This window comes from Mycteria americana, chromosome 3, assembly GCF_035582795.1.
Source record: "Mycteria americana isolate JAX WOST 10 ecotype Jacksonville Zoo and Gardens chromosome 3, USCA_MyAme_1.0, whole genome shotgun sequence".
NCBI classification, from domain to species: domain Eukaryota; kingdom Metazoa; phylum Chordata; class Aves; order Ciconiiformes; family Ciconiidae; genus Mycteria; species Mycteria americana.
The window spans coordinates 129,851,541-129,875,028 of record NC_134367.1 but is presented as its reverse complement, the minus strand read 5'-3'; the positions used below and the strand labels follow the sequence as shown (position 1 = coordinate 129,875,028).

The 23,488-nt window shown below is 38.5% G+C and overlaps 1 protein-coding gene across 5 annotated transcripts in view; it reads left to right on the top strand.

Annotated features, from left to right (window-relative positions):
* VRK2 (VRK serine/threonine kinase 2) overlaps positions 1-23,488 on the top strand; it is a 46,611-nt gene that overhangs the window by 2,324 nt on the left and 20,799 nt on the right. For all 5 annotated transcript variants that reach the window (XR_012774953.1, XR_012774954.1, XM_075496980.1 and 2 more), the window contains exons 3-8: positions 9,262-9,317; positions 9,840-9,909; positions 10,739-10,826; positions 10,963-11,071; positions 12,516-12,608; positions 21,346-21,478. Coding sequence is in view for 3 of the 5 variants with exons in the window: in XM_075496980.1 (XP_075353095.1) it covers positions 9,262-9,317; positions 9,840-9,909; positions 10,739-10,826; positions 10,963-11,071; positions 12,516-12,608; positions 21,346-21,478 (549 nt within the window). In the remaining 2 variants the exon portion in view is untranslated. The remainder of the gene's footprint in view (positions 1-9,261; positions 9,318-9,839; positions 9,910-10,738; positions 10,827-10,962; positions 11,072-12,515; positions 12,609-21,345; positions 21,479-23,488) is intronic.

Genomic DNA, 23,488 nt, shown 5'->3' with positions numbered 1-23,488 from the left:
GTGTGATGGTCCCATATGTGGTCAGATGTTGCTTCTCTAAAGTGGTTGCCCAGTTGTACTGTTCTTCCAGCTATTAACGTACGGCTGTAAACTACAGGAGGGTGGACAATTTTACTTGTGCATCTGGACTTAAGTTGCATCTAGACTTCAGGTTTGAGTGGAGAAACTTTCTAGGGGGTGGGAAAAGGTGTTAACTGGCTTTTAGAAAGAAGAGGAAAGTGCACTTTGTTCCACTGACTGCCTGTGTAAATGAACCAAAAAATATTTCAGTAACAACTAAAATGCTACTGCTTCTGCTTTTCTGCAAAGTAAACAGTCACTGAAAAACCTGGAGAAAATGAAGGCTGTGTATATGTTTGTAAGTAGTTTGGTGTAACAGAAGTGAATGAGTAAATGGCAACAGTTGGTGGCTATGGCCCTACGTATACCTTATATGTAACCTGAGAGTTTGTTTCACTTTGGACTAGATTTGGTGTGGTCTGCTGCACTGAATTCCTCACCAAGTGCATGGTTTGAGGCTGTCTGAAGGAACTGTTTTGAATCCTTACGTTGGTGTTAGTAGTGGGATTGCATCTGATAGGTTTCTGTAGTGGAGTTTCTGGTTTGGTTTCCTTTGGAATTTGTATAGTTCACACATACCTAACTGCTTTGCAGACTGAACCAGTGGGGATGATTGGGGTTTGAACTAACTGCAGTTACAGTTAGTTAGAGTCAAAGGCTAGTGCACTTAGAATATTTACATTCTTTTTCCTTTTGATATGTACTGATAGCTTTTCATGACCTTCTTTGAAACATCAGTTGGTTACGTTTGAGAGATGCTGTGCGTAGAGCATATATGAGATGTTAACGTAAGAAAAGTAGACCTTAGCATGAGCTAAGAAGTGAAGTTAAGGTGTCTCTGGATATTGCCATTCAAGGATAAAGGAAAGAAAGATGGAAACTTGCAGAAGGCTCCAATGGAGAGGAGGGACTGAAGGAACTGGGGATGCAGTGCAGAAAGTAAGGTTGTAGTAGGTGCAGTTTTCCACAAAAAATTTGTTCCTGAATCACCTGGAATATAGCTCTGTCATTTTCTGTTGCAGTCAAATCACACTGGACCTTGTGGGTGATTAGCATGTTGGATTCGGTCAGCTTCACGCAGATTTGGTTGGTTTTCTGCCTGATCACACAGACCATTGAGGTGATTTCATATATTGTGGTGTTTGTTGCAGTTTGGCTCCCACTGAACCGAGGTGGAAAGCAGTCAGTGGATTAGTTGAGAATGAGAATATAATCTGGGACCCTTGGTATTACTTTTCTGTGTTTTTTTCATAAGTGACAGCATAGCTGAAGAAATACAGCTGCCACTTTTATAATGGTATTTGTGTTCGTTTAATCTCTTCTTTCAGAAGGAGTAGCGAATGCTACATGTAGCACTGAACTGAAGGTGTAGTTCCCCTTATAGCTCATCCTACAATTAAATGAGGAAATGGGCAAGATTTATCCCCAAGTATTGACACTGGCTGAAGCTTTCTTGTCTAGGCCACCTCTTTATCTCTGATACATGTTTATATTATGTAAAATACGCTATTCAGTAGCTTTTTTTGGGCTTGATCCTACAAAAGAGTTTAGCTGTCTTTGAGAGTGAAGGGGAGTGAAGTAGATGACGAACCTTTGAGAGTAAGATACGGATGCTTGGTGCTGAGAGGCACCTTCTTTCTCTGTGCTGTTCAGACTAGTTTTTAGTTCATACACAGCAAGATGTGAGAGGGCTGCTAAACTTTCAGTGAGAAGCTAACCCAGAAAGAGCTGTAGAGAGGTGGGCAAGACAGGAGAGTGGAGACAGATTCGACTGCCTGCCAGATGTGAACAGCACAGCCCTTTTATAAAAGTAAAGGTTAACTTGCCGGCTATATCTTTTAATAAGTATTTTTACAGTAGCGGTGTAAAGATTTTGATGTGCGTTGTTATAGCTTAATTTCCCATTAAGAGTACTCCATACTCCATTAATCTATAACAATGTTCTTGAGAAATTTTACGGTATCTCTGCAAAATATATTTATAAGGGATGCATTCCATGAAAGGTTCTGTTCACTAAATCAAAGCTGCTGAAAGCCATTTACTGGCCCTGAGCCCTAGGATGTAAATAGTCTCTTCAGGTGCAGGGCTTCTAAAATTCTAACTATGTACCTGAAAGTTATCACTACCTACAAGTTCTCTTCTGCCTCACAAACCTTTTCCCTGGTTTTCTAATTATTCTTTCTCTTTCCTGTCTGTGCCATCTTGTCAGTTTTTCTGTTGACTTGTTCCTTCCCTTGGATTCCCTTTGCATTTTTATCTTGACCAGAGCAAATCCAGCAGCAGAAGGCTTACAAATACCGATCCCTCCCAATTCTTCTGAAGAGGAGAGCTTCCTCTGCTGCCAGAAGCAATAGAAGCCATCTAGAGATGTTCTCTCAAGCATTGCTTTTGTATAGCAAAAGCAATATGAATCATAAGCTGGAATTAACTATGCTGTTGTATGTTAGAAGTTTTATTTTACTTTATTTTTGTTACTGGTGCTGATTTGCTGTCAGGCACCTCAGCCGGAACTATTGTCTCTGATGAGGGGGAGCAGAATGGAGAACAACCGGGGAAGAATGTGACATATTGGTCTCACGGCTAGTTTGTAGCCCTGTGGAGAACAGTGGCAGTACACTGGAAGATTAAGAGTTGAGGAGGGTGCCACTGAGAGCCTTACATTCTCTCATTTATCTTCCTGATCACAGCCAGTAATTAACACCAGTCTTTATATAAATCATTCTCTAGTCCTGCTGCAAGCACTCTATTAACGCACAATTTGGACTGAAAATTTAAATGCAAAAAGGTCACACAACGTTTTGTTAAGATTCTACTGTCATGGTGAAATCTGCTTTACACAGTACTATCTACTTGCAGGCTTCTTCTCATGGAAACTGATGGTTCTGCAAAATATTTATTTTTTATATATACATATTTATATACACACATGTTTGTTAGATGATGTCTTTTACAGTAGAATTTATTACATTGTAAATGTGTTTTAATTGTATTCTACCTGTATATTGTAATGGAACTTTGTAAGTGATAGGTGAAAACTAAGAGTTTTGAAACCATTTTTCCTAGCTGGCTTTGCAGCAGGTGTTTATGTGTTGCTGTTTGACTGCTGTTTTTGGGAAGCCCGGGAAAGTACATATTGATAAAGCTATAATTGGTGATAATTCTGCCCTGCTTGGAGATCTGGCACCAGTATACCCAGCACACTATCCTTTTGTTTTTTCTCTCTCCACCCCCGCATTTTCCAAGAAGAGGCAAAGAATATCTGCTTGAGCAGTAAACGGCGATTAAATGGGTGAATATTGTCTTTTAATACCAGCAGCATAGGGAGCTCTGCTGCTGGCAGAGGTAGGGAAGAAGTGTGGTGGTGGCCTTTTCTGCTTTTAACCTTGGACCATAGTACACCCTGCCATTGATATTCTGAGGCCTGGTGTTCTGGGAATCAGGCTGAGGTGCGAAGGAAGTTTGTTTCTGTTTCAGAAAGAGCAATTTCCATGGATAATTTGTATAGCTGTGAGCAGGGGTGTACATGTGTCAGGGAAGAGAGGCGTTGATGGAAGCACATTCTGTCATTATCATACTGTTCATTCCTTGGTTTGCGTTAGGAAGCTGGCTTTAGCAATTGGTTCTAGAGAAATGAAGTACTTCAAGAGTTGCTTAAATTAACTTCACTGAAAATATTTACTATAGTGCAGCAAACGAATTAAAAATGCAGTCAAAATGGTACAGAAAGATATATGTTCAGCATGATTTTTATGAACTCAATGCAAAGAAGAATATTAATAGCAAAACCCTGTAATTAATAGCACTAGCAAGTAACTGTCTGGTTAGGGATGGATTTTTCTTAACCTTCAGGTGTTAAAATGCATTTCAGCAAAGGTCTCATTGTACCTGCAGGTGTGAACCTTAGTGTGAAAATAAATTCACTGGCAGACAAACACCACTTCAGGAAAGACTCTTTTTATCTAGTCACTGATATTAAACTGCATAAATATAGTTATAGCAAGTAGATTACCTAATTTTTCACCCTGCCTATGGGGAAACTAAATCCTAACTTTAGCCTGATTTTGCCACTTGGTGGTTACTTAGGCCTGACCACATGGTACAGGATCAGCCTGCTCCATCTGTTAAGGAGGAAATACTCCCTGCATTGACGAGTTCTTGCTGGTGACTGCCTCCTCTTGAATCTTCCCTCTTCTTTTTTGGTCCTCTGTAGGCTAGAAGTCTTAACTTCGAAAGCATAACTCATTTGTACACAGTAGTCTAAAGCCTGTTACAAAGTCTGCAGAGATCATTACTGTTACACTTTAGTGTTCTGCCACATAATGTGTTGGGGTTTGGTTTTTGTTTTTTTCCATATGTATGGACCTGTGATTTGGGAGCCGTTGTGTTGCTCTTCATTAGTCTACCTTGCAAGAGTTCTGGTCAAGGACCAAGACCCTAGCATGCCAAGTAAAACTAGAAAGTCAAGAGAGCAGGTTTGATTTTTTTTTTTTTTTTTTTTCAGTGGAGGATGTATTCTGAGCAGTGTTATACGGTAACAGGAAGAGCTTTGGATGAAAGATAGGGCACCTGTTGCCTTATGGAGGGCGCTCCCTTCAGCCGTCTTTGGCACCTGTACCCCACTGAAACTGGCATAGTATCTTCTGAGTGGGCATCATGTCAGACTAGCAGATGGGCTGGAGCAGAATCTTGCCAGAAAACAGTTTGTGCATCAAGTTTTAAATATTAGAGGCCTGGACTCCCATCTGAGAGTGCTGTAAGAGCAGACCATGCATAGCTTTTCTGCCTGGGGTTAAAGGATGTGTCATACCTGTTCCAGCTTAGAGTAATTAACTTTGAAAGTCAAACAGCGGCTTCCATTGCTGTGGAATACAAAACTTTGGTTCTAGTGAATCAAGATTAAGGTTTCATAGAAAGATGAGTAAGAAATATAGTGAAATTTCCTACAGTTAAGAACCGCATGTTCTTAACTTGGAGGCATTTGCAGTTATCTGCAAAACAGTTTAGCAGTTGAGCACCATTTTCTACTGAAAACAGTTTAGTTAGGTCTTGTGGAAGATGGTTTCACAAGCACGGTACAGAGGGCTGTGTATATGTCATTTGTATAATAAAATTCATAAAGCTACCTAGAAGAAGAATCTAGAAAAAAAAAAAACCTATTCATAAACACTGCTCGGAAAAAAGTCTGCCCAGGAAATGATGATGCATCTTTAAAGTAACAATATGAGCAGAGAAGCAGGCCTTCCTTAGGCTATGTTAAAAATGGACTGTAAACACCCTTCAAGCACTGCATGTTTCAGTTCTTGGGAAATATTGGATATTGCGAAGGTGGGGCGGGAAAGCAATGTGCTTTGTTCTCCTTTAAGTATTTGCATTAGTACCCTCTGTATGTAGGAAATACTTGAAGTTGTGTGTTAAATAGCAGATGCTACTTTTTATTTATTTGTGCACATTTTGTTTTTAGTAACTATATTCCTGCAACTTGGATCGGTTTTTATTGTTAGATGCTCTGAGCAACACTCCCCCCTGTTTGCTAGCCATTGAATTTAACAGCTCTTGGCTTGACTTAAACGGGGTCAGAATTTTTCCAGCTTTTTTTATAGGTAGCCTGTAACTTCAAAGTGTGGTATTTCTGAGGTTAGTTTTTATTTCTGCAAAAAACTAATCTGACAATATCACTCTTCAGGATTAGTTAACCAATGAAACAAAGCAAAAATAAAATACTAGCAACCCAAGTACTTCTGAAAATAATTTTATTCCTGTTTCCCAAACAAATATATCCTCAAAATATCCAGCAGTGGCAAAGACACCAGCTGTGGACAGGAGCAGGGATGTTTTTTCAAACTGCCAAATCAATGCTGTTTTCTTTTCCACTGTGTAAACTTTGTCAACAAAACTGGTTCTGTGAGAGCCATTGAAAATATTTCACCATATTCCAAATGTGACTGCCACAAATTAACTGCTAAAGCTACAACAAGCACGTTTGAACTGGCAAATAGAATTGGCACGTTTCTTTGTCAGGCTGCATGCAATTGTGCTGCGTGATTGTAGGAAATAGCAGTTAGTCCAGAAACACTCTTTTGTTACCATGTCATATTAACATTTAGAAAGCTACATTAATTAAGGTTGTGGCACTCAGCAACAAAATGGATGAAATTCACGATTAAAGTGGATGATAAGGCCATAACTGCTGTGCCTGGGTGAAACTAGGGAATTCTGGACATGGGTTAATTTGAGGTAAGTTATTTGCTGTGTTGTGTAGGCACAACAGTTGGAAATTGTGGCAAAGAATGTGAATCTTAGTGCACTACTTTATTTCAGAGTGTAATTTAAATTCATATGCTTTTCACTGGCATGGTAGCTGCGATTGTGGGATGAAGGGGAGGAAGGGAAAATAGAGCTGTGCCCTTTGCCCTTTGCAAATGTTTTGTGAGACTCGTCTTGGCATGAGATGGAAACAGCCACAGCCCCCTACACAGCTTCATCTTGTGCCAGTGTTCCCAGTTAACAATTATGCAGACAATGGTTTTGATTGTGTGCATACATCAACACCCCTCCCCACAAACATAAGGAGATTGTGCATCTCTAGTTGATAAAAGCAATATAAACTGTAAATGGGGAACTCTCACACTTGTTATGCTATTTTAAGATGTCCTTTGCAAACATAATCTCACCATATAGTGCTCCTGGTACTCTATGTGTGTACTTATATGCCATCAGAGACCTCCTGCCTATCAGCATTGCTCTCCTGCAGGGTCTCTGCTTACTGTCCTGCAGTCTAGCATTTAACTGATTGTAATATTATAAATAGCCATGTGCTGCCACACAGAACGAGGCTAGCACATGGCTAATTACGAGTATACAGTAATTAACTATGAGCTAAACTCGCAGGAGAGTATGTGGTGGTGGTCTATGAGGTATGTAATCAGACTGTTTGTTAAACCTTGGGAGCCTTTCCAGTCTGTTAAGTAACTATACATAGTAATGAGACAATTTTTTAAAAACCATTTATGTATATTTATGGACAAAAAATAGTCTGTCTTACTTCTAAGCTGTGGTTAAAATATTGCTCCCTGATATACGAATGGTTGATTAAAAATATGTAACAAAAGGTACATATGCAACTTCAGCTTATCTGTATGTATGCAATTATTGTCTAAGCATTATCTGTGTAAGAAGTTTAGAGTGTTATTCATTGTGAATGTTACGCCTTGTTTCATGTATGTGCAGTAAAAACAACGATACCGTTTCTCCTTTTGTAGATTTGAATGTCATGTTACTTATTTTGTGGAGCATCTGTTCCTGTATCTTGTTGAGCTTTGTCTGACTTTTCTCCCTTTTCACATTGTAACGGTTGCCAATTAGTTTTGGTTTTATTTTTCTTCAGGATGTTCTTTCAGTGTGACTCCAGAAAGCATCCACACCGGCACGGTGTAAGAACCATGGGGGTTAGGCCCTTTTGCTGGGCTACCTCCCGTTAATTGCTCTTCTTCATTACCCTGACAGCTGTTACTGTCTGTTCCAGATTACCATGAATAAGGCCTCTCTTTATAAAATGTCAAGATGTCTACAGGGAAGTTAGATCAGACTCGTTCAAATACATTTAAATTTGATACTTCTCCATACCCATCAAACCTCTGTTAAGTAACTTGGTATTAAAATACATTTTCTTATACACAGGTTCTTTTCTGATCTGTGTCAGTAAGGGTGCACATCTAATTCTGTTTGGGTAATGGGATGTTGTTGAATACAATGACAACACATGGGATGTGTTCCTTTAAACTAATGTCTTCGGCTGTTAACACATAGTCTACATGTGGCAGAGAAAGATAAAGACTTAAGCACCTGTGCCTTAATTCCCAGTTCAGTACAAGAATATGGTAAGAACAAAGTTTACCAAAATTTCCTTCCTGACTGTATGATAGTTTTAAATTGTATTCTGAGTGTGAGTGCTATTTGTCTGAGTCTATGGATAGTTCACACCTTCCAGAGCTACTGTTTTAGGATATGTTCATTTTATCTTAATGTGTTATTAGCACAGAAGCATTCATATGGGGAAGTGTCAAGCAGAAGGCAGTGGGGACCCTGCAGGTGTTTGGGGTGTGTATGCTGCCAGATTCAACCCAGATGCTGAATAGAATTGAAGGAATATAGCAGCTGAAGAGTCTGGTCATTGTGAAAATATTTTTATGCCCTGACCATCAAAAAATGTAAGCTTGGATGGTTTGATTAGATCCAAGTTTATTTGATTTTTATTATGCGGATAAAAGTAGTCTATTTTTGTGTGTGCTGATAGTTGAAGTGTTTCATACCTGGACTGTTGTTGGTATTTGATCATTATAAGAAGTTTGAAAGGGACACTTATTTCCTAGGAACTGTATTCTTTTTAGTTTTTTTCAGTGATGATTCTAAAAGATGATTTAGTCTCATTAAATTTTAATCCCAGTCTAGCTCCATGTAGCTTCAGGAGTATCAGAGAGAACTGATAGTTCTCTCAGGGTCAGAAGAAAATAGGATTGCATTGTCTGTGCAGAGAGGTTCTGTCTCCTGGGCTGTAATTGGCACATGTGGTCAATTATTGTTTTGAAATCTCTACTTGCAGTAAGAGGCAAAATCCCTCATCTCCCCTTTAGGCAGGTGGTGGCTGTGCTATCCCTAACTTAGGCCAGTGTCTAAATAATGTCAGAATAGAAATCAAGGTTCTGGGGCCAAATTAATTTGTAATAGAGGAAAGCAGACAATCCTGTCTAGAGGCATAATGTAGGTCATAACTTTTAAGCAGTGTCTTTGTCACGACAGTGGATTGACAGCAACCAAATACAGCAGTTATCCAATTGACTGGAATGACTTAGACATAGTCGGTTATAATGGAATACCTCATTGTGGTGCAAACGTGCAGTAGGGACATCCTGCTTACTCTTTAATTAGCATCGAGGGAGAGAGTTCTGAAAATGTGGGTTAAAATTGCTTCTGTACTTGTTGATTAAAACTGCCGTGTGTGTGTGTGTGTGTGTGTGTTGTCTTCATTTTGTTTTTCTTTGAACTTGGCAAAACTCTGACCTTCAAAAGCAGGAATTCAGACAAAACATTGGGTATCTTTGTTGTGTATTTTTTTGGTCACCTTATGCAATGTTAGCTTGATCTTTGTTTGCAATTATATTTTGTTGCATATAGCTTGATCCCCATCTCTTTCTCATTTTGCAGCTTCCCCTCAAACTCATGTTCCTGTAGAAGATGATGCAGTACATGTAATTAAAGTGGTAATGTGTAGATCTCATTTCTAAATTGTTAACTTGTATGCAGTTCTTTCTCTTAATTATCTATCCTTTTTTTTAGCATTGGGTCTGTATTGCACACTTGCAGCTTTTGGTTTTTTCCCTATTTTTTTCATGTCTTGATATCCTTTCCCTGCTTGGGGATACATTTGGCATTTCCATGACACACAGTATTTCCTCGACTTGATTCTTTCCTTTCCTTGATTACTGCCCTCAACAGTTTAGTAAGGAAAAATCAGACTATGAACTTAAACATACCTGATCTACAATATTTCTGAAAATAGTATCTTAAATAATTCCTGAAAGAATTTGTGTTGTTTATGAAAATGTGTTGCCAAACAACTTTTCTTTTTAGCTACTTATTAAAATTAAATTTCAGATGGCATGGTATATGGGAGGTGGGGAAAAAAAGTGGGTTTCACCCTCTGAATTTCTCATGCACTTTTCTTTAGAAACTGTTGTCTTTCTAATGCATTTTATGATACCAAGTTTATTTCTTCTCAATAGGAGTATCTTGAAAATGGCCCCTTATTTTCTGAACTGAAATTTTACCAGAGGGCTGCAAAACAAGAGCACAGTAAGTAATATATCAGTTCTGATTCAGGTAGATTTCAGGACAAGTTTGAGTTTACTTCTGATAAGAACTGTTGCTTTAGAGCTTGATAGCCAACTCCTTTCATATACACTGAACTAATCCTAGTTTGTGTTACAATAATTTTAGATTGCTATAGGTTTCTTTACTTGGATGTCATCCTTGTCCTTTCTGATCAGAAGGGAGACCAGAAGCATGCCAGATTTTACTATGTGCGCACTTCAGAGTGCACAACAATGAATGGGCTCCAGAGAGAGGCCAGCCTTAGAACAGAGGTACTATCTGGACTAATTGGTGACCATCTTTCTGCTAGTAACTATTTCCATGTACAGAGCTAAGTGTATGTAATCATCACAGGATTTAGTAGTAATCAAGGCACTTGATTCTGCAGACACTCAAGCATGGATGTGATTTATTCATGGGAACTGTCCTAAAGACTTCAGGTGACTTAGATTGCTGGTAGACATAAGCACTTTTGATAGCTTGAAGCATTCTGTATTGAATCAAGTAGAGCTTCTAAAGGAATTATTTCTTCAGCTATTGGTAATTGCTTATCTGCCTTCTAAGGGAAGAAAGTACCACATTGCTCGAACAAAAAACTGCTTCTTGTTTTGGAGAATGTAGAGAACTTCACAGTAAAGTTATGGTCTGAATTGTTTGCTACACAAACTGACTAATAAGTCCTTTTTGTTTCTTTGTTTCATTCAAAGTCTTGGCTTGATAGCTAAAACAAAAACAACAAAAAACCCCCACACCAAACCTGAAACACTCTGGCTACCTTTAACCCAATGTGATCTTTTTATTATCATTACAGTAAGAAAATGGATGGATCTCAAAAAAATAAGGTGTTTAGGAATTCCAGTGTTTTGGGGATCAGGCTTGACTGAGTACAAGGGAAAAAGGTAATAAGGTGAATTGTAAGTAAGCCTCAAATTGACTTGATCCATTTTCAACAAAATGGAGATAAGTCCTTTCAATCTGACACAAACTTGCGGTCTTGTCTTAAAGGATTCCTCCTTTTTATGTATTTCCTGGTAGCTATAGATTCATGGTCATGGAGAGACTGGGGGAAGACCTTCAAAGAATCTTTGAAGAGTGTGGAAGCAGATTTAAGAAGGAGACTGTTCTGCAACTTGGGGCACGAATGGTATGTACAGAGAGAGAGGAAATTGCTATGTCTCCAACTTGCTGAGTTCAGCTAGAAAATTATCTTTCTAATATGGTTCCTTTAGGTAGCTCAAGTTTAAAATTAAGCATGTGTAAATGCTATGTATTTTCTTATTTTTCATCTTTTTTTTTAAAATAAAAATGAGTATTAAGTAGAAAATGAAGACCCCCTGCAGACCAGAAGTTGGTGGGCTCAAACCAAAATTTTCTTCTAATAGGTTAAAACATAGACCATAAACTTCAAAATGCGTGTCTAGACTGAGATGTGTAAGCCTATTCTCATATGATTTAACATGTATTGATTTTTTTCCAGTGTCTGAAGGGTATTGTATTAGACATCCATATTTGTCAAAGTTCACAATTGCATGCCTGAATGCAAAATTTGCAGTGTGTTTGCTGAATACACTGATTGTACAGGTCAGGATTAGGCTGGTCTGCAAATAGCAGTTTTGTTTTCAAATGTGTGTAGACTGGCACATACTAACGGAAGATTGTATACGTGCTCCTTTGTAATATTATTTGTGTTGTGACAGACTACTATTACTGAACAGAGGCGCACAGCAAATGGAGTAGAGACAATGGTCATAAGTTGCAGGAAGGGGAACTCTGGGTATAAAGGAAAAGTTTTCACAGAAAGAGTATCTTAGCGCTGGAATGTGCTTCCTAGAGGGCTGTGAAACGTCCGTCCTTGGGGACTTTTAAAACTTGCCTATACAATCTTTTGTATAACCTGATCAAACTCACATTAGTTCTGCTTGAAGGAGGGGGTTTAGATTGGACACCTCCAAAGTTTCCATTTAACCTGAATAATAATAATGAAAAAAAAAGTGAAGGGCTTTCGTAGTCACATAATTGACAAACTTGTAACGCTCTTTGTACTCTCCAAAAGCCAGGATTAGATTGTCCTTTGTATGAGTTGCCAAGTGCAAACGTGTTTTTTAATAACAATTAGAGCTATTGTACCTCAGTAAGGAGCTGAAGAAGGATGATGATGCAGGGGCATGGTGACATGAAATGCAGGTCGTACAATAACTGGCAGGATCAAATATATTATAAACCTTCAGGGCTGATCGAATATGTTCTTTTTAAGAGCTTGGTATTCTCAATGTTTCCTCCGGTGTTTATAAAGTACTAGTTTCATTCTTGCTTTGTGACCTTAGAAGCTGGTACTCGTAGGTAGTACACAGGGATACCTCATGGCAAAGTATGGCTTGTTTGTGATTTGCCATCAGCTATGTGCCTGGTGGGAACAGACCCTGTGGACAGAGTGGGTAGTCTTTGTGCTCTAACTCAAAACAAATTTGTCAGCTCAGTCTGTGTAGCCCTTGATTTCACTGTCTAAGTGAGAAATATTTGGTAGTAGGGTTAGGGGCAGAGTGGAGATGATGATGATGTTTTCTTTTCTGTTCTAAATCCTTTCCTAGTTGGATACTTTGGAATATATACATGAAAACGAGTATGTTCATGGTGACATTAAGGCAGCAAATCTGCTTTTGGGCTACACCAATCCACACGAGGTAAGCTTGTTTACTTATCTACACTGTTATTCTAATGTGTTTATAACTGTTTAATAGTTTTATGTATATTCTACATTAACAATTCACATATTAAAAGAAGTTTATGCATGACCATTCACATCCTCTCACAACAAATCTGAGAGTGGCTCTGTGGAGCTTAAGGTCTGAAAAAGAGCAGGACAAAACTCTGCTTTGTTGCATTTGTGCTCTGCTGACTGGGGTACTGGTATGGATGGGTAAACTAATCAAGAGGGTAAGTTAGGGGACCTAATTGCTGTTCTAGATTACACCAGTTTAAGTATATTAGTAGAGTTTAACGATGTGGCCCATTGTATTTTCATTCTTGGCAAGTTCTAGCTTTCTAATATTGTCATGAATTGTGTTTCCGTGCCGCTCTCTCTTATGTCCTGCTTGTTGTAGTGGATATAACAGGTAAATAGGATTAAGGTTGCTGTTCTCTAACACTCTAAAGCCTAAAGCCAGCCTTGAAATTGAGGTGTTTTGGTGAAACATTTTGAAACAAATCTTTTGATACTGTCATACTCCACGTGTTCTTATGATGTCTTTTTTTCTTGAGTTAATAAAATCTAAGTATGCTTTTTTCTTGGAAAAAAATACCATTTAGGAAAAAAAGGACATCTTTAACTTCACTTAAATATAATTAGCTGTAAGCAATACTTCTCCTTTTCTTTCAATTTTTGTTTTTCTGCTGCAGTGATGAAGAAACAAATCTTGCAAAACAGCTCACTGCCATTGGAGGTTGAACTGTTGAACCATATCTGCTTTTTTACAAGTTTCAAGTCAAATGATTGAGTTAAATTTAACTTTTCAGCTTTCTAAAACACATAGTTTTCAAACTATCGTGGCTGTTTAAAACAACCATGTTTTTAAACAGTGGTAGCAGCCAGTACATAATCTCAGTTTATGGTGTTTACCAGCCTGCTGAATCCAAAGAAGGAGGCTATTTAGAGGCAAAACGATCTGCTACCCAAACTCATTAACATAACTCAAATGACTTTTTTTTGTCTTGGCTATTGTGTCTTTTTATGACAGCAAGATATGCTGCTGTTTTTCACATTGAAATCATTTTGGAAGTGTCCATTTACAGTAATAATAAAATTTTAAGACATGTAGCTGACTTTGATCAGCTGCGTTTGAATTAACCAGATTGTGGGGTGATTTTCTGATTTGTTTCTCATGTTGTCTGCATGAAGATAGTGCTATATTAGTATTTTGTTTTCATGAGTACTAAATTCATTGACAGATTAAAAATAAGGTACTTGTGAGTTACTGGACAGAGCTGTTAGGTGGAAATACAACTTAAGTTATATTTATTGAATAAAAGAAATCAATAGATATTCCAGTTTAAGTAGCTCCTAGCTCAACACTTACAAAATGTATGTTACTGCTGAGAGGTTTTGTGTAGAATTTTGTTTCAGTAAAATTTCTTTTGCACTGAAATTATTCTATAAACCATTTTAAAAAGTTCACATTCTAATTCAGACGAGCTAACAAGAGAGAATTTCTAATATTTGCTTGCATTTGTAAGGTATGAATTAAACTTCAATTTCTGTATACTTAAGAAAACTTAGAGCTGTTCAGATAAACTTCCCAGTCATGGCCCCAGAAATTCTGCAAGTGGCCACAGGTCTGCTAATTTCACTGAAGCCATGATAACTATACCATACCAGTCTACAGCCATGTATTCAGTGATTATTATTTCTGAATGTATTTTAAGGTTACGTGTACTATATTTAGCTTACACAGCAGGGCAGATGGCTTAAGGGGACTGTTTCTGGTCAAATAAAAAATTATTTTCCAGACACAGTTTGCACAATATCTTGAAACACATATGCTGTGTGGCTTGTGGGGCATGAAAAGAAGGAATAATATCACCAACACCACAGCTAAAACTTTCAAATTGGGAGATCTACCTAGGCCACTAACTGAATATCCTTCCCCTGGAATTGCTGACTCTGACATGCTCTCTGCCCCCATACTTCAATAAATGTTCTTTACCTGGGTTAGGAGTAGTACTAGACAATATTCTCACACAGATTGAGGTATTCAGAACTGTACATGTGTACTTGCACAGATGATTTTGCATTTGTCATGTCCTGGCTATTTGCATGTGCCATTAATTTGCATGTAACTTTGCCATGAAAGTTGCTTCTTCCTATTCCAAACGTGTCCGGTTCCTATGTAAGACTTCATGATGTTGCGACAGCCTTTTCTACAAATCAGTCTGTCTCTATAACATGCTGGTGAGCTGAATGTATTATTTATTTACTGGAGCAGTATTTTGGGAAGCTCTGTGGAGCATTACCACTGACTAAATATGACAACAATATGGAACATCCTGTCCTGTATCCTCTAAACTGTTGTCGGAGATGCTGTATTTTAATTTGGCAATCTCGTGCTAACGTTAGATGCTTCAGGTAAAACCTCAGACACTGTTATTGCTGCCAAATGCCTGTGAAGTGTTTTGTCCAACCTTCTCTCTCTGCTGAAATGGTGGATAGCTAGATTCCCATGGTCTTGTTTTTTAAAAACGATGAAACTGGGAGGTAAAGTGATCAACCTAATCTCATAAATAGGGAGTGACAGCATCTAGCCAGTGGCAAACTCAAACTCAGGAATAGAAGCTGAGAGACCTGTAGCTCCAGTGGGAGCTGGCATAATAAAGCTGTCTGACCTAACAATTTCTGCAGTGAGTTTTTGTTAAGAATTTTATGCTAGTGGGTTCTTGCTCTTTAGGGTCTAGGATTTTAAGAGAAAATAATTTGGAAGTGTTCTTTAATTCTAGAAATTTGTTTTTAAAAGAAACCCATAATCTCTTTAAAAGTAAAATGTATGTATATTTAAAATGTATTTCCATATTCCGTTTTGGTGAAGAGACATAAATCTCTGTTCAAAAAAGCATGTGTACCTTTATACTCAACTTTGCATTTTTTTGTCATTTAGTGGCTGTTCATGTGTACTTTTATGTGCGAATTTGTCACTGACTTCTCGCGGTTCCAAAAAAGATCATTTTTCTGTGTTAGACTTTCTGCTGCTGCTCTCTCTCTCTCCTGTAAATTAACCTGGTAAATTTACACCACAGCCAATAAATATCATAGTCCCCTTTTTGAAAGAATGTGTGAAATCCATACTGCTGTCCCCTGCCTTCTGTGGCAAGGCAGAGAAACAAATAAAGTGAAGGTCCTGTCACTCTGTGACCTCCAAATGATGTTTAGAAATGGTTAGAAGATCAGAATCAACTGACCTCAAAGAGCAGCTTGCTGCAGATCTATTCAATAGAAGGGAGCGAGGCCATTCAGTGAGTTACAGGTCAAAAGATCAATTCTCTAGTCAATATGTTTCTGAACATGGACCCAGCACAATGACTGACAGAATAGGAGTGATGTACTGAGGGGAAGTACACAGCCCATGAATCTCAGAGAGGCCTGAAAGAAAACTTGAAGTGATCAGACCTATAAATTACAGAACAAGTGAAGCACTGTCTCAGTATTGCGGTGAGTTAAAGATAAGTTGGTGCATAGTGGTAACTGTTTGTATGATAAAGCAGAATAAGCATTATTGAAATAGACTCTAAAAGAGAAATTCAAATCCATTAAACTAATTTAAATTGTGATGCTATTAAAAGGGACAAGCGGTCACCAGACAAGAGCTTAAAATCAGAGTTTTTAATAAATGAAATAAGGTTTGGAAGAATACCTCTCTAAGACAACTACCTTGTAGTATTTTCTTTTTTTTTTCCCCCATGGAATATATGGGCAGACATGCTGCAGTGTTGCAGACTCAAGTCTGCACCAGAAGTTGCCTATTTGTATTTTTAAGCTGTCAATTTTAATTGCATTTGCACCTCAGTTCTGATTTTGATTTTAAGTGTTTCTTAGACAAGATAGTTACAGAATAAAACTCTCGGACTAGTGTATCATAGATAGCCCTAACTGAAAAGGAAAAAAGAAGAATGCAAAAATGTTTCAAAATGTCAACATTTAAGACCAGCTTTCAGTGGACCAGCATAGAAGATACAGACCTCACGCATTGATCATATGGGGAAAACATGCATGAAAACAGTTCCAACTTCAAGCTGTTTTTCATTGTGAGATGAATCATTATGATTCTTGCTCTTTAGTCCAGTATGACAGATTTGCTGAAGAGCAGATGAATTGAGAAAAATTCAAATCTTTTCTGTTTTCCTTCACATGTTTTTAGGAAGGATACAGTATGCAGAGATACCATACAGAAACAGTTGAGTTTTAACTGATGGATGCTGGCTGCGCCCCTGATCTGAGATGTAGCTTCACAATCAGATGGCCTTAATTTTCTTTCATCAGTCCTGCTGCTACATTTGGATAGAACTGTTTACACTGGTTTAATTTCTTTTTGTAGCAATGGCCCAAATATCTTGGAGTTCAGTTGATTCCAGCATTGGGACTTGCCAGTGACAAGTCACAGAAGATTTCTTCCCCTCTCTCCTTTGTTTAACCTGCTTTCCTCCGTCCTTGGCTTCTGTTTTGTGAAAGACGCTATATCTGTCCCAAACACCATACTTCAGACTTCCTGTCCCAAGATGGACTTCGGTCTACCTTTAGCCTTTTTGTAGTATAGCGTCCAACTGCAGTTGACAGCACTATGGCCATTAGCAACCAATCTGCCTCTTATTAGTTAGGTATCTACTTAATTATTTACAGTGCATTACATAAGCCTAGTAATGGAACCACTGGAAAGAAAATGTACAAAGAAAATCACTGTATTGTTATCCTTTCAGCGATAAATCTCCTGCTATGTGTACTTCAAGATAAAGAGAATACCATGAGAATCCAAAGTGCCAGGCTTATGACTTCCCAGATCAGTGCAGTTATATATCATAACGTATACAAGTTGTAAGAATTTTATATGTTTAGCAGATATTTAGCACTTCAGATATAAAGCACTGTGAGGGAGGCACGCACAGAAAGGACAAGAGCACTGCCAAATCTACGGCTGGTTGCTTGTGCACATAAATAATTATTTGTGCCTGTATGGCTGTTCGCTTGAATAAGAAGGGCACATTCATGTTTGCATGAAATTAAGTGCGAAGACTTTAGAAATCTGGCTCCTAATCTATAACAAAATCTATTAATAACAGACCGTGCTAAGCACTGCTGAGTCTAGTGCAGACTGGGATGTGTAAAAAAGAGAAACTTGAACAAAACTAAAGGAGTTAAAATAAGTAAGTGTGTGGGAAGGCGTGTACAGTGTAACACAGCTAAACCCAGCTGTTTTAGGCTTATGTCACTGCGGCACCTTCATCATCCATGTTACCATTTCTTGTTTCAAGTGTCTTGTTTATCTTACTCTGCATATGTTTTGTTCTCTTTTTGTTCTTACTTGTTTTGTTGTTCCTAAAAAAAGCATGCAGATGAAAAATATTTATAGCATTGAAACACATGCTAACACTGACTTAATTTTTCTCAGTATTCTTTAATACTCATCTTCTTTTTCCCCTCCCTATACCTTTAAAAAAACCGCAACAACCTACAAATTCTTTAACTACCCCTACCCACCATGTTCTGAGCAAATTCGGAAGGGCACACTGTGTTACATTATCAAAAAGTGACAACTAGCTATAAAGAACTATATATCTTTTTAATGATGAAAGGGTTATAATGAGAATTGATGAAATGAAATTAATGGTAATTTAAAATAATGTAGTCATTCTGATAATGGTTGTGGCAAGGTTGTAACAGTGCATTGCTGGTTTTGTACAAACTGAAGGGGATTGATTTTTGTTGGTGGCCAAGAGGCTTTGCCTTGAGAGGCTACCATCAGTTGCACGTTTGTGGAAAAAATCTGATGTGAAAGTTGTGGACGTGATAAATGGCTCAGCTAGAAGCTGAACAACGACATTCATGACCAACTTCTGGAGCAATCTGTGGTGCAATCATAGATGTTGTTGCAATTGCGTGTAAGTGGCTTTAAGAAGTTACTGCGTCTTGGTTTCCAGGTCTTGCCACCATCCGTCAAGGCAGGATAACCTAAAGCTTCTTCTCACTTTTAGAGGGGTTTTTCATTATAAATTTAAAACTGCTCTGCTGATACTACTACTGAAGGTATTTTAAGCAATTCTGTTGCTTAAAAAGGGATTAAGAGCACATAGTTATTGTGATTTATCTGTAGGATAACTGGTAACTTTTTTACATAGTTCAAATTTGACTGGCAAATATTTGTGGTTACTTTCTAGATGCCCTGTTGTTAAGGTAGTTTGAAAGACCACCAAGGCTGGGCTGCCATATGGGAGTGTCTATCACATAAGCTAGCGTTCCCAGCCCTGACAGAACCAGAGAGCTGGCAGAGATGCTTTTCTTGTATTGTTTTTTCTAAGTTAAAACCTCATTTTAATATAAGGCATAGCCTGAATTTTTAAAGGTTGAAATCTGATCTGTATTTCATCTTACTGTATCTGGTCAACTGTACATGTCAGAAATCTGTAGTCAAGCAAAATCCAAAATGTACCACTTAGCCTGGGAAGAATACACATTCTAGCCTACTCTTTCCTTCTCAGCCCACAAAGGTGCAGAAGACTTGGAAAACTTGATATTAGGTAGTTTAAATTAGTTCTCTCACACTGACTGTGGGCTCAATTAGGACAGGTACCAGAGCATCAGGAATACGCTGGAGAATGGATGCAGGAGAAAATCAAATCGGTCAACCCAACAAAGTTTATGCCTTGTCCCAGATTTTCTAAGTGTGCCTACAGTCTTTAATCTTGTATCACAGTTTGTATAGTCTGTCAGGTGAAAAACATCATCGGTAATCTTAAAAGCCATCACCCTGCAGGAAGCGGGTGCTGCATCCCAGCTTACACGCTCCAAATAAGCACAGATCCTGCAGCAGAAACAGTAAAACCAAGAGACCAGCCATCCCAGGATTTGAAGCTGCCTGGAGCACAAACAGGAATCAGTAGTTCAACAGAATGTGCTACAAAATAATGCGTTAAGTTTTCTTGAGGGTTTTTTGTTTGTTTGTTTTTCCTCTACCAGGAGTGACATAATTAAATTAGAAGTGAGTGCCAGAAGAGTTTATTTTAGACTTTCATAGGATAAACTATTTTTTAGCTAAAGAGGAAACAAAACTAAGGTTCGAATAAGAAAAAGATTTTCTTTATAATATAATATGATTTAGTAGAAATGATCTCTATATGCCTTCAGGTGGTTTAGCTTTTGCCCCAGAGATCAGTTCCATTGGCAATATAATAGCGCTCTGTAGCTTTTTTTTTTTTTTAAGTGAAAGTACTATACTTGGATATTTATAAAAAAAGCAATTACCTAATGTGAGAACTGGTCAATGTAAGGGGCAAAGGCCAGGTGGGAGTGTGAAAATGACAGAGTGAGAAAATAACCTATGGGATCTTGTGGGGTGGACAGATTGTGATTAAATTCCAGCTGCTTTCAACAAGTTACTGCTTGTCAGCTGCACTGCAGTAATTGACCATGTGCATGTATTAAGTCCACCCCTGTTGGAGGGTAGAACATGTTAATCTGAACTTCATAGAGTGGACTTGTGCCCTTAATCTAAATTATGTGAGTGGCAGAATTGATATGGATGCAGTACTGTGTGCACTATGCCTATAGAGAAATAGAGGCGTAGGAGCCAGATGGCATGTTTGGGTTTGTCTTGACAGGCAGCAGAAGAACAGAAAGTAAAATTCGGCTCTCCTGAGCTGTTCTGTTTTCAGCTTCAAATACCATAAAAGTGAGCAAGACTAAGTTTAAAGTCAATTAATACTTTCACAGTTAAGTCCCAAGAGTATGCAAGTGCATCTCCCAGATACATCATTCAGAACTGTGGGGCTTCCTCCCTCTGGTTATTTAGGTAGCTATAGTGAAGCATCTTGGGGGAAAAAAAAAATCACCTGTGCCAGGATGGAAAGGTAAATGTGGCAGAATGCATGAGCTTGCTGCAATATACAGAGTGGGGGCCCAGATTTTTTTCTCTTACACTGATTTAGCTCCACGAATTTGCTTCAGAGTAACTTAGAGTGAAGTCTGGCTCTTAAAAGTTTATTTTAAAATCAGGATTGATTTACTAAGAGTGCCTTCTGGGTTGGGGGGCCTAGTTTGTTTTGCTTCGTTTTATCTGATACTTTATGTTTGAATAGTTGTTGCCAGTATGAAGTTACTGACCATGACATTGATAAAGATGAGACTACAGTTAGGCTAATGCCCAGCAGCACTGTGGTCACGGTCCCTGTTAGTGCTGGAGCCCTGTGTCCAGTCCAGCTGGGGGAAGCTGCTGCTTCTTGCTTCCTCTGGCTTTTAAGTTGCACTGCTGTTATGAAATTGTACAGTCTCAGCTGATGGAAAATTTGAACAGGGGTGTGTATGTACCTGTTTAAGTAAAGAGAGGAAGGGGTCCCATAAGCAACGTGAGGATACATAAAAGGCGTATTGCAGTTTATGATGTCTAGATGCCCACCTGGAGAGGAGAGAGCTTAGGAACAAAATAAAAAGACTGAAATTCTGCTCGACTCTGAAATAAAGTAAGAGTATAGTAGTGGAAGGATTTAAATGGGGAGGGCAGCTGTTATAGCCCCCAGTTGTACATATTTTATCCTGAGGCACCATTTGGTTTAATAAAATTTAGATCTAAGGCTGTCCTTAACCTATCAGTTTCTTAAGACTTAATTATAAAGGTTATACTTTCAAAGGACAAAAGCATTATTCATTTGTCTGTTCATGTCTTCCAGGTTTATCTTGCAGATTATGGACTTTCCTACAGATATTGTCCCAATGGGAACCACAAACAGTATCGGGAAAATCCTAGGAAGGGCCATAATGGGACAATAGAGTTTACCAGCGTAGATGCCCACAAGGGAGTAGGTAGGTTTCTTTTTTTTATTTCAGAGGAGTGATTACAGAATGAGTAATCAGGCTGTGTGAGCTGATGTATACAATAGAAGTAGTCTTGGGGATTGCTCAGGGTTGATCAGACCCTTGTGTGGTGACCTCTTCTTGTACCTAGGAACGCTTCTCCGGGGCTGGTGGGGGAAGGGGGGGCAGCACGATTAAAACTGAAAGGCTGCTACACGTATGGTACTGGAAGGTGGACCAAGACGCCCTAAGAAGAGCTTGCCATTAAACTTAATTGGTTCACGTTGGGAGTACTGGTTTGTGTTTGCTATACTCTGTAGACAGGCAGAGGCAATATTTGCTAATGTTGCATTGTCAAGGAAAAATGTTTCGAGTCTGCACTGTCCTTTAGGGAGAGCTGTGTCTGAGTGTCACCATCTGTGTTATGAGAGGATATTTCAAGATGACATTCCTTCTGCAAGGAGAAAAACCTTTTTTGAAGCCATAAAGTGTTAACTTTTTGAAATCTTTTTCCAGTAGCCTTTCATATATCTTACTTATTTAAACTCACTTTGATGGTATTGGAAACACATTTGCAGGTAAATTACATACATAGTCCTTTTATTGGATATTGATTGTGCTGCCTTGCATTCCAAGGCAGACTTAATTCAACAATTCCCTAATTAGTTAAAGTCATAACCTATGTCTTGTATTCATTTACCATTAATTAAACCTTAGCTGTTTATTACACTGCAGTCCAAATCCAATAGCAGACCCATAGAGCCATGGAAAAGGGAATGGGAGGTCAATATCGAAAATATATGGTGCAAAGTCCCACTGATGGCTGCATTGTTCACAATCAATATGGTCAATGCAACACAACTTTCTTAGTTGCTATGTCAGCAAGACAAAAAGTCAATTCTAATGTTATGCTAGTGAAAAAAATGGTGATTATTGAAAAACTTTGACTCTTGCTACGAAACAGTGTTTTTGTTAACTTTTCTTTCCCCTATTCCCCCCCACCCCCACCCCCAAGATCTTCTAAAACAAAAGGAATGGTTTTCTGCTGCCAGCTTTGCTAGGATCATAGTGTCACAAGCGATAACTGTAGAAATTTGTGCTTGTTAATAGCTGCTGAACTGTTACCTTAAACTAATACTTTCTAACGAGTTTTAGTTGGCACAAACAACTGTATATTATTGCTTTTTCTATTAAAAGGACCATTGACCATGTAATGTAGAGGGTCTTGATAATTTGCCGGCGCTGTTAAAACCTGCAATCGTTTAACTCTGGTCATTAGGAAAAATGAAATAAGACTGTCAAGTATTTGCTGCTGAGACAATTGTACAATTTCACCTGCTAAAAAATATTTTGTGGTGAAGAGGGCATCTGTTTCAGACTCGTCTAGCCCTCCCAAGCACATAGGGCATTTTCTGAAGATCCGAGTCTGGCTGTTTTTCCTGGTAGTGTGAGCAATGTGGCGGCGTACTAGTATTTGATGGGGATGCTGTCTGAAGAACAGGTGGAGGCTGGAGTATTTGGGATTTGGCAGTTGGATAGTTATAGCAGCTAGTTTGTCTAGTGGACAGGTGTCTGTTGATGGGTATGTGATTACAGGACAGATAATTCCTTTTATTTGAAAGAGTAGGGAGATTTTACAGACTTGGGTGGTGAAGGGTATGCACATGCAAGGGTGAGTTAAGTTGTTGTCTTTTGCAATCTGTGGGTTAGATTACCCCCTCAAGTAGCTAAAGCCGTGATGGAATTAGTGAAAAGCGGAGGACTCCAGAAAACAAAATATGCAGAAAGATAGCTTAAGCTTCAGAAAGATACCCCCATCTTACACTTGAAAATTTTTTGCTTGTTAATAGCTGCAAACAGAAAGTCTGTAGATTTTTCTGATGCTCCTGCCAGAAAAGCCTGCAGAACACGATGTGATATCTGGTATGTTGCAGAGAATCCAAACTATTCATGTTGAATGCCTCAGCTCTGACTTTGTAACAGTCTGAATCCATTAAGGTCAAATTACCAGAGTTTCCC